At 40.3% G+C, this 10,692-nt stretch overlaps 1 protein-coding gene across 1 annotated transcript in view; it reads left to right on the forward strand.

The window, feature by feature from the left end:
- LOC103899679 (myosin-3-like) overlaps nt 1–10,692 on the forward strand; it is a 24,605-nt gene that overhangs the window by 9,465 nt on the left and 4,448 nt on the right. The window contains exons 15-29 of the mRNA XM_019472314.1: nt 6–182; nt 358–428; nt 1,434–1,521; nt 1,613–1,730; nt 3,476–3,599; nt 3,691–3,827; nt 3,904–4,159; nt 4,340–4,582; nt 4,963–5,139; nt 5,220–5,365; nt 5,453–5,543; nt 5,923–6,312; nt 6,421–6,547; nt 10,039–10,157; nt 10,666–10,692. Coding sequence (XP_019327859.1) covers nt 6–182; nt 358–428; nt 1,434–1,521; nt 1,613–1,730; nt 3,476–3,599; nt 3,691–3,827; nt 3,904–4,159; nt 4,340–4,582; nt 4,963–5,139; nt 5,220–5,365; nt 5,453–5,543; nt 5,923–6,312; nt 6,421–6,547; nt 10,039–10,157; nt 10,666–10,692 — 2,291 coding nt within the window. The remainder of the gene's footprint in view (nt 1–5; nt 183–357; nt 429–1,433; nt 1,522–1,612; nt 1,731–3,475; nt 3,600–3,690; nt 3,828–3,903; nt 4,160–4,339; nt 4,583–4,962; nt 5,140–5,219; nt 5,366–5,452; nt 5,544–5,922; nt 6,313–6,420; nt 6,548–10,038; nt 10,158–10,665) is intronic.

Raw genomic sequence — 10,692 nt, forward strand, 5'->3', positions numbered from 1 at the left:
CAAAGGCAAGGCTGAGGCCCACTTCTCCCTGGTGCACTATGCTGGCATGGTGGATTACAACATCTCTGGCTGGCTTGAGGAAGAACAAAACCCCCTGAACGAAACTGTTGTGGGGCTGTATCAGAAATCATCTATGAAAATTTTATGCAGTCTTTATGCCACCTTTGCTTCCATAGATGAAGGTAAGATCAGAGGATTATGTCTCCTGTCTGGTGTTTCCAACTGTAGCTATCACCTGACTTGAATCAGTGTTGAGTCAGTATTTGTGCTGTATGTATTAGATGCACGATTATAATGCTGTCAAAGGGATCTACAGCAGTACCTCAGTTGGACTGTCATCTCATTTTCCAGCTGAAGGTGGTGATATCAAGAAGAAAGGAACCAAGAAAAAGGGCTCTTCTTTCCAAACTGTCTCTGTACTCTTTCGGGTAGGTGTGTTCTCTGGCACAGCATGGGCCAGCTGCAGAAAATGCCGAGAAGGCAATCCTGTCAGACCTGTCTGCACTAGTTCACCTTTCCCACTTTCTCTGTTGCCATACGATACTGTTGAAAGTTACCTTTGGGCTTTGGTAAAGGTTAATTTGAATTCTGCTTTGCTCATGAGGTCGAATAGGATGATGATGGAGAAGGGAAGGCATGTGCTTTGATCAGGTTGCACCGTTTCAAGACAGCCCAAAGGCTTTGGGCATCCTTCCCTTATTTGGCTGTAATTGGCTTCTTCCAGGATGTGTCTCTCTGAGTACAGGGCATTGCGTGGCAACTGGTGCCTTGCAGTCAGTGTGGGCAACACAAATTACATGTTGCAGCCCCTTGATGCTGCTGTGACACATCTATATCCTGGGGCCAGGAACAGGCTCAGCCCTTCCTGGCAGGATGAGGAGTGCAGCATCCATCTGGCTGTGACGTGGGCCATACTCAGAGTAGGTCATTATTGCATGAGATGATTAAAGAAATGCAATGCTAACAAAAACTATTCTGCAGAGCAGATGACTTCTGATGCCATAGACAAACATGGATTTTGTGGCTCAATTCTCTTTTAAATATACCTAACTAATATATCTAAGTAATAAAAACAACAAATCAACCCATTAATTCATTTGATCAACAGCTCATTTGATCAAGAAAGACCAGTATTGGTATCCCGGAATATCGTTCATTTCTTTCTGTCCTCATCCTGTTTAATAGCTCTTATGATTAGCTTCTAACCGCTAAGGACACATTTTCATTTTAAGACGGGAGGAAAGTTTATCAGTTGTATCCACTGTTAGTAGCTATTTACTTTGCTGATGCCTATACAGGATTGTAGAATATTCACTAGAATAGTAAGGAAAAACTTCTGAATTTTTATTTTTCGTCAGAGTCAAATCATATTGAGAATATTTGCATTATGTCTTGCAGTAATATAGAGATTGCAAATGATCTCTTTTTTACAGGAAAATCTAAATAAGCTGATGTCCAACTTGCGAACAACTCATCCTCATTTTGTGCGTTGTATCATTCCCAATGAAACAAAGACCCCAGGTAATTCATAAAACATAGATTAGAACTTGGCAGAAAGACCAATTGACCAATGCTAGAAAAATCAATATATCCCCATGTTGCTCTGTCATAGGCCTGATGGATCACAAGCTTGTTCTGCACCAGCTGAGATGTAATGGTGTTCTGGAAGGCATTCGAATCTGCAGGAAAGGATTTCCTAACAAGATATTATATGGGGATTTTAAACAAAGGTCTGTAATAACATTCTTGTGTTTGCATCGAGCCCAATTCATTTGAGAGAAGAGTCTTGCTAAACAAGTCAATGATATAGTTCTTAGGAAAAGACTATTTTAATATTTAACAACTATAGAAAGTATGAAGACATATCTAATAGCAGGGTCTGTGTGGGCAGTGTCCACCCAAGTGCCTTCCTGAATACTGTATGCCAAAACCTATTTTCACTTCATTTATGTTCATCTGAATGTTTGGGTATTCTTTGCTTAAATTCCCAAATTTGACACAAGCATGTTTCAGCAAAAATATGTAGGGTGGTCTATATCACATCCTATATTCATCCACTATCTAGTAGAAGTTTGAAGATTGTTTGAAGAATTCTGACTAGAATGGCTTTACTGAAAGGAAATGGTGTTAAACCTGATACCACTTTTTTGATGAAATTACAAGCTTGAGTGGCTAATGTAGCTACATTAACAAAACAGACTTCAGCAGGACACCTAAATTAGTTCCACATGGCACTTTCATTTTGTAAAGGGCTAACATTTCTACATGCTAACATTTCTATAGTACCTTAGCTACATTAATTTATAGATTAAAAAAACAAACAACAAAACAATTTTAACTCAGGAACTGCCATGCAAATAAGACATTTATAAAGGTTTGCTAAATTTAGGGCAACCCAGATGGGGTCATCTGCTTGTTGTATTTGAACAAAGGCAAATGTAGGGTCAGATCTCTAAGGACAAAGAAAGTACACCACGCTTACAGCACTGAAAAGGGTATCCTGGAGAGCAGGGACGTTGAAAAGGGTAGAAGTGGCATTTTGGGCACTAACTGAAGAAGAGTTCCCCAGGCAGTGATGTGGGTGGGCAGATTTGTGTATGGGTAAACAGAGGCATGCTGAAAAGAATAGGGGGTGGGATAATCTCTCAGCGTAGGATTAGGAAGTCCATTGCTAGATACTGTGATTCTGGTTTACATGCTTCAGGAGGAATGCGAGAAGCTGGATATGGTTCAGAAAAGAGCTACAGGATAAATGTGAACTCAAGTGCAGTGAGAGATTTAAATCAAACTATTTAACTCATGAAACTGTATGTTTAAAGATGATTTGTTTGTGGTGTAGAGAACCTACAGGTGTAAAGATTTCTGAATATGCAGGAACCTGTCATCTAAAAGACAGACTCAAAGCAAGAGTCCAAGGGTGGGACCTGAAAAAGGATGTTGTCAAAGTAGAAGTGAAGTATACCTTTCCTACAGTGAGGGTGAATAGCTTACCTGGGACACTCTCAAGGTTTGAAGACTTCAAATATGATTGAAATTTATTTTTTTTTTAAAATATGTACTAGATTAATCAGAAGATGGGGGCTGGATGAACAAGGCACTGGGAGGACTGTGTGCCTGTGTTATACAGGAGGTCAGATTAGATAATTGCAGCAGTCTCCCTATTCTTAAAATCCATTTATTTTTTTAATTTACAGCTAACCCAGTGAGCTGGCCCCCTAGATTACTGTAAATGACTGTGACACAGGTGAGCAGAGTCTCTCAGGTCCAGAGAACAGACCGTTCATGCTCTCAGTCTCAGTGAGGGCCGTAATACATGCTGGGAACCTACTGAACTGACCTGCTTCTGGTTTGCTATTTAAGGCTTGAGGTGTGAGTCAGACTCAGACTTCCTCTGTATCTTCAAAGTGACAGCTGTTCTTGTAGCATCCTGTGCACTAAAATGATACTGACAGGCTTTTTTCCTTTATTTTGTCAGATACCACCTTCTGAATGCTGGTGTCATTCCAGAAGGACAGTTTATTGATAGCAAGAAGGCGTGTGAAAAGTTGCTGTCTTCCATTGAGATAGATCATACTCAGTACAAATTTGGACACACTAAGGTAAACATTTAATTTTTCCACACAATGAGAAATCATTCATTGCATTAAAATATAAGACCAGCAATGACTGATTTCTGATCTTTGATTGCAGGTGTTCTTCAAGGCAGGTTTGCTAGGTGTCCTGGAAGAGATGCGAGATGATTGCTTAGGACAACTGATCACACAGACACAGGCTTTATGCAGGGGATACCTCAGGAGACTTGAATTGAAAAGAATGTTAGACCGAAGGTGTGTGTCTTCTGCGAGGTCTGGTTTCTCAAAGAAGTGCTTTTTTCACAGTACTGATGGATCGCTTTGTTTTCAGGGAGTCCATCTTCTGCATCCAGTACAACATCCGTGCATTCATGAACGTCAAGCACTGGCCCTGGATGAAGTTGTACTTCAAGATAAAACCCCTGTTAAAAAGTGTGGAAACTGAGAAAGAAATGGCCATGATGAAGGGAGAGTTTGAGAGAACGAAAGAAGAACTGGCTAAATCAGAAATCAAGAGGAAAGAACTGGAAGAAAAAATGGTGACTCTGGTGCAAGAGAAAAAGGACCTGCAGCTGCAAGTACAGGCTGTATGTAATTTAAAACCATTTTTGGCTCCTCAGATTACATCAGTTTTGTCTGAGTGTTCAGGAAAGGGCTGAATGGAAATTCTGTTATTTCATGTTCCAATTGCATAATGAGCAGGTGATTTCTGCAAGTGTCAGTTCCAATGTGTGACAATGAAACGCATTTCTGTTTTCTGTAAAAAGGAAAATGAAAATTTGGCTGATACTGAAGAAAGATGTGACCAGCTGATCAAAACAAAATTCCAGCTGGAAGCAAGAATAAAGGAGGTAATGGAAAAACTGGAGGATGAAGAGGAGATAAAGGCTGATCTGGCAGCCAGAAAGAGGAAACTGGAGGATGAATGCTCTGAGCTAAAGAAAGATATTGATGACCTTGAGTTAACATTGGCCAAGGCTGAAAAGGAAAAGCACGCCACGGAAAACAAGGTACTTTTTATTTCTGCCATTTGCATGTTTAATAATAGTTGCTCTGTCTATACATAAGATGTAAAGGTGCAGTCAACTTGAACAATAACACAATGTTGTATAAGGAAATCTACGGGCCTGGTGTTAAATTTGGTCACCTCTATTGTGCAGGAAAACCAACCCATAAGCATGCAAAAATGCATTAAAATGAAAGTTCAGAATTGCTTTGTGACTTCAGAAGGGTTGATATATAAGCAGAGAGATTGTATAGTTTGACCATATAATGCAACTAATTAAGTCTCTTTGGTAGTCTAGCAACGGGTTTATTGCCTTTGTGTGATCGCTAGCCTATATAAAAGCCAAAATTATTAGTGACCTTCAAGTATTTTGCCTTACAATAGGTTAAAAATCTAACTGAAGAAATGACAGGTTTGGATGAGACTATTGTGAAGTTAGTCAAGGAGAAGAAGGCCCTGCAGGAAGCCCACCAGCAGGCACTGGATGACCTGCAAATTGAGGAGGACAAAGTTAATACCCTCACCAAAGCCAGGATCAAACTGGAGCAACAAGTGAACCATGTAAGCATGTTCAACACAAGGAGAAGGGGCAGATTCTTCAGTTGTTCCATCAGTCATCTTTATATATGTTTATGTTACAGGTTGAAGGATCTTTAAAACAGGAAAGAAAAGTTTGTATGGATCTTGAACGAGAAAAGAGAAAGCTTGAGGGAGACTTGAAACTTGCCCAGGAAAACATAGTGGATCTGGAGAATGATAAACAACATTTAGATGAAAAATTAAGGAAGTATGAGAAAAAAAATTAGTGGCAAATTTACTATTTGATTTTAACTGGACATATTTTCTTTTTATTAAAAGAACTTTTCCTTCACAGGAAGGACTTTGAATTTCACCAGATGCAAAATAAAGTTGAGGAACAGCAGAATTCAGTTATTCAATTGCAGAAGAAGATCAGAGAATTGCAGGCAAGAGACTTTATGTAACTACTTCATCATTACTGTTTGCTTATTTAAACTGTAGTAGCATGAATAATGCTTGTCCACAGTTGGTCACTGATAAAATCTCTGACCGAGTCACAGGAATTACCTTGATAAGTTGTAATAATTTTCTCCACACAACAGAAAGCTGTGAGGCAAAGTTAGTATGAGTTGATCCATAAGTCTTTTCCTGTTGGTAAGCCTTCGCCTACAATGGCAAAACAGTAAAATTCAAAGGGGCTTTGTTTTGCTTATAGTCTCCAAAACAATGGTCTTGGTATTCTACTATGGCAATTATGCGTTAACCTAAGCATTGAATTATCTGTTCCCTTATTAATTCCTGAGGTGCTATTTCCTCATTATATAGGCCCATCTTGCAGAGCTGGAAGAGGAGACCATGAGTGAGAAAGCAATGCGTGCAAAAGCAGAGAAGCATTGTAATGAGCTGGCTAATGAACTTGAGGAAATCAGGGAAAGACTTGAAGAGGCTGGAGGAGCCACCACTGCTCAAACCGAACTTAACAAGAAGCGTGAGGCAGAATTTCAGAAGAAGCGTCGTGACCTCGAAGAGGCCACGCTGCAGCACGAAGCCACGGCTGCCGCCCTGCGGAAGAAGCACGCGGACAGCACAGCTGAGCTTGGGGAGCAGATCGACAACCTGCAACGAGTGAAGCAGAAGCTGGAGAAGGAGAAGAGCGAGCTGAAGATGGAGATTGATGACTTGGCCAGTAGTACAGAGACCATTACTAAGTCCAAGGTGTTCCTTTATAAGTGAAATACTTGAATTGGCAATATTTCTGTCTGGTGGGAATTTAATGCAATACAAACACACATACACAGATTCCACTTTCTTACTCTCTTTCAGGCTAATCTGGAAAAAATGTGCCGCACCCTGGAAGACCAGATGAGAGATATGAAAGCCAAATTTGAGGAAAACCAGAGAAATATGAATGAGATGGTGATACAAAAAGCCCAGCTCCAGACAGAGTCCGGTAAGGAAGGCACAAAGATCTGCTGAGGGGATATTTTTTCTCTTCAGTAGCAGAGAGACCCTCTGACATGTACCATGAGTGAACTAATTGTTCCCAAAGTGCATATTCTACTTCCAGACTCATTGGTACAGGCGCAGACAACATTAGAAATAAATCAAAGGAAATTAGTTCATGAGTGACACTTTAAAGTTCATATGCCAATTGCAAGCATTATTTGCTTAGGTAAATGATTCCCAGAATGATGTGACATAGCTCGCTGGTTCCATGCAGGGGGACTGGGAATTTGGGACAGTCCCAAATGATTTGAGCAACCTGTTAGAACTGCACTTTCTCCTCCAAGAGTGCACATGTTCACTGTGCGTACAGTATCTGTGTGTGTGCTCCCTTATGAAGCTTGTTACTGCTCCCACGCAGACATCTTGGAACAGTGTGAGTGACGAGTGTGAATGCTCCTTCAATGGTCTGGTTGACTGCAAGGTCAGACATCTCAAATTAAAATGCCACTGAATTGGCTTAAACTAACCTTCTGAATTTTAGGGATTTTACCCAACAGCAGATCAGGGAGTGCTGACATATACTGTTCTAGCAGCTGAGCCATAGGGCTACACCTGCCATGAAAACCCTTTTTATGTGAATTTATATGAATTTATGTGAACGAGCTCTATAGGCACATCTGTATGTGGATGGAGATATAGTTACAAGGAAACAGCGGACCAAAGGCGGCATAGCACGTGAAAGTCTCCCAAAATCTGGTAATCTCTGGAGGCTAGTGGTCCTGATGAATCCACAAGAACTGCCAAACTCAGAACACCAAGACCTGTCAAATCAGCCCAAGACCACTGGCAAACACCAGCGTCAACAATGGGTTGTATAACTGGGACCACATCCAAGAGAGTGGTGGCTGCCGTTGTGCAAAGACTACAGGATTATACATACCACCTGATGAAAACAGGAGCCCCTGAGGGTCTTTCTGACCAAGCACTGGCCCGTCAGTATGATCCCCTGCTTCTGAGCAAAGAACTGGGGGTGGCCTTCCAGGTGTTGCTCCTACTAGGGAGATATGGGTGAATGTGTGTGTGTGAGTGAGCTGTGAAGAAATACGTGAATGTGCTGTCTTCAAAGTTGCCTGGCATTAATGATAACAGCTCGAGGCTAATAACTGTAGCAACTTAATTAATAAAAGGTGTTCAAATAAATACTGGTTGTAATCTGTGACTCCCCCATCTCCATCCCTTATCAGGGAAAAGGGAATTTACAACACCTTTTGATGGAGAATGTCATGTGGGAACACACAGACCATAACCAAATTCTTTCTTCTTTTCTTCTGAGTGATCTTTTTGAAGTGATCTTGTTTGCAAGATGATTCTGTAAATCTGACCAGTTTGTTGTAACGTCATTGTGCATAGTGCTCAAGGGAAATCTTAGAATGAAATTGAAAGCTTGAGGAAAAAATCTAAAATGGCTCAGGAAAAGTCTGAAAAAGATGATATTGGAGGGTTACAGGAAGACCCAAGAATTCTAGAGATGACAGCATGGGCTATAAGCATCTCTCCAAGAAAGGAGAGAGGTGTTACTTCAGCCCACAGGACAGAGGCTGATGTAGAGTAAATGTTTTCCAGTTATTGTAAAGCTTATGAAGTTAAGCTTCAGGAGATCTCTCTTGTATCACAGGACCAATTATGGCAAGCTGTTAAAGCATTTTGTGTCAGTTAAGCCAGTGTGACAGAGTAAAATCATACTGCTTCAACATGAAAATTGTGTTTTAAAAGAAACAATTAAGCAAATTTTCTAAAGCAAATTTGTCTTTAGAAAAGGAATATCATCTAATGGCTTAAAAATGTTGTAAGGGATACAATTGGAATTAGAGAATCAAGTGAATTTAGAAAAAGAAAGAAAAACAACACAAGCATTTTGAAGGATTAAAACATACTGTGCAATGCTTCACCCCAGAGCAAGGGAGAGCTCCAAAGGCAACTGATCATAAAAAATGTGAAACTAAAATCAGATGCTTGTAAAAAGCAGATTGGGATGCAAAAATGAAAAAGAGCTGCTGATCTGCAGGAAGTGATGGAAAATTAGAATGGGAGTCAGGAGAAAACACTTATTGGGATAATACATATGCATGGACACTTATTGGGATAATACATATGAGAATGAAAAAGAAGAGGAGGTGGTAATAGCAGCATATGCAATGACTACTGCCACCATCCCACGACAGAGAGGTACTGCAGATCAAACTGGTATTGTTACATTAAAAGAAATGACACCAGAGGATGTAAGACAGATAGCTGCAGACCTTGGGCCACTGAAAGAAAGTACAGTTGTGGGTTGGACTTTTAGAATCTGCTTCAAACATTTAAAAAGTAGGAATGAAATAGGTAAACTGATTAGCCTTTGTGCTACACCAGCTGTTAGCCAGGTTAAACATCATGCACCAAGGGATCATTATATGGCCTCCTTGATGACTGCCTTAAGTCAAATTGCCCCACAGATAGGTAAAGCGAAAATGGCACTGGCAGCACTAGCAATCCGTAAGTTGGGAGACGATGGGGAGTTGCTCAGGTATGGGCAGGACAAAATACCATGTGCCAGTCACCCAGTCCTGGTGGAGCACAGGTAGCTCTGGTCCTCTGGCAGCAGCAACGATGAATCAGGTTCCTTGTAGCACTGGGTGCCCAAATGCACCACACTATATATTGCAAATGCCTGTGTGGAAAAAAGTAGGGAAACCTACCTGGAATCAGTAGGAATATTGCTAAGTATTATATCTTCCAGAGTGGAAGAACAGAGAAAGGAGCGGTCAAGTAAATATTGATAACAGGGGTAGGAAAGCAGAATAAATTACTAAACCTGTGCAAAGTGGTGGAGAGTATTAAAGTGTTTAGTAGAAGGTATGGTAAAATGGAATGGGAAGAAAACACAGAATAAGCTAGAAAGAGTGATACAACTTGAAGAGAAACATCTAGACCTAGAGACAGGATTGCCAATTTCCCTAATGTTCTTTTAAAAAAAGGATGTCAGTATAGAAGAAATTTAGAAGGGATAACAAACAAGAAAGGAAAGAGAAAGGAAGGTTTGAAACCGTAGAGAAACTAAGTGCTATGCACTTAAGTAGTTAAAGCTGAGAGAATTGTGCATTAAGCATGTGTATGTGGAAGTCTGAATGAACAGTAAAACTCATGATTAAAGCAGAATAGGAGTAACATTGAAGGAGGTAGAATAGGTAAGTGTTGGAGGAGACTTACATCTGTCTCATAATTTCATTACTAAGCCCTGCATTACTCTAAGAGTAAAGATGATAACGGTAAAAAAATATATGCAATGAGAATTGTAAAATAAGAATGGTAAAAGTATTTACATAAAGGTAACAGCTGTTAAGATAAACAATGTTGTGTGATTCCACTTGTCTCTTACTGATTATTATTTATATATGAATATTTTCAGGCTGCTTAATCTGGACAGTACTGGAAACTTATCTTCTCTTGTCACAGGTGAACTAAGCCGTCAACTCGAAGAGAAAGAAACCATAACATTGCAAATGTCCAGAAGCAAGCAGGCAATTACACAGCAAATAGAAGAACTTAAAAGGCAGCTAGAGGAAGAGATCAAGGTAGTGCTAACTACTGAGCACGTGCTAAGGCTTCAAAATGTATCAGGGCCTCAGTTCATTTAAAAAACACTTTTGGAAGTTTGTAAGTATTGTTGCCTATAGTCTAACACAATAAAATTACTATTGGGCAGAATGTGTACAGTGAGCACTGTGTTTAAGTCTTTGCTAAGGAGGTCTCTGACACATTGAAAGTGGTTTCACTTTGGTTAATTTTTTCGCATGTTTTTTAACTTTAAAACCATGTTCTATGTGATTTCTTTTGCTTCTATAGCCCCAGGGAAGAAAAGCTACAGCATATGCCAGGGTGAGAGCATCAGTCTTGCTCTTTTCTAGTGGTAGAGCTGAGATAAGTTGGTTGCAGCTGAAGATAGCTGCCTGAGCATTTATAAATCTCTGGCCGTTTGTCTTCTGCCCAAGCTGCAGTGACCATATTTTTAGTGTGCAAGGTCATGGGGTCACCTGCTGGTCACAGCTAGCATAACTACATGATATTATGGGTAATTTTTAGGCCAAGAGTGCCCTGGCCCACGCCTTG

Source organism: Aptenodytes forsteri, unplaced genomic scaffold (assembly GCF_000699145.1).
Source record: "Aptenodytes forsteri isolate BGI_AS27 unplaced genomic scaffold, ASM69914v1 Scaffold707, whole genome shotgun sequence".
NCBI lineage: Eukaryota > Metazoa > Chordata > Aves > Sphenisciformes > Spheniscidae > Aptenodytes > Aptenodytes forsteri.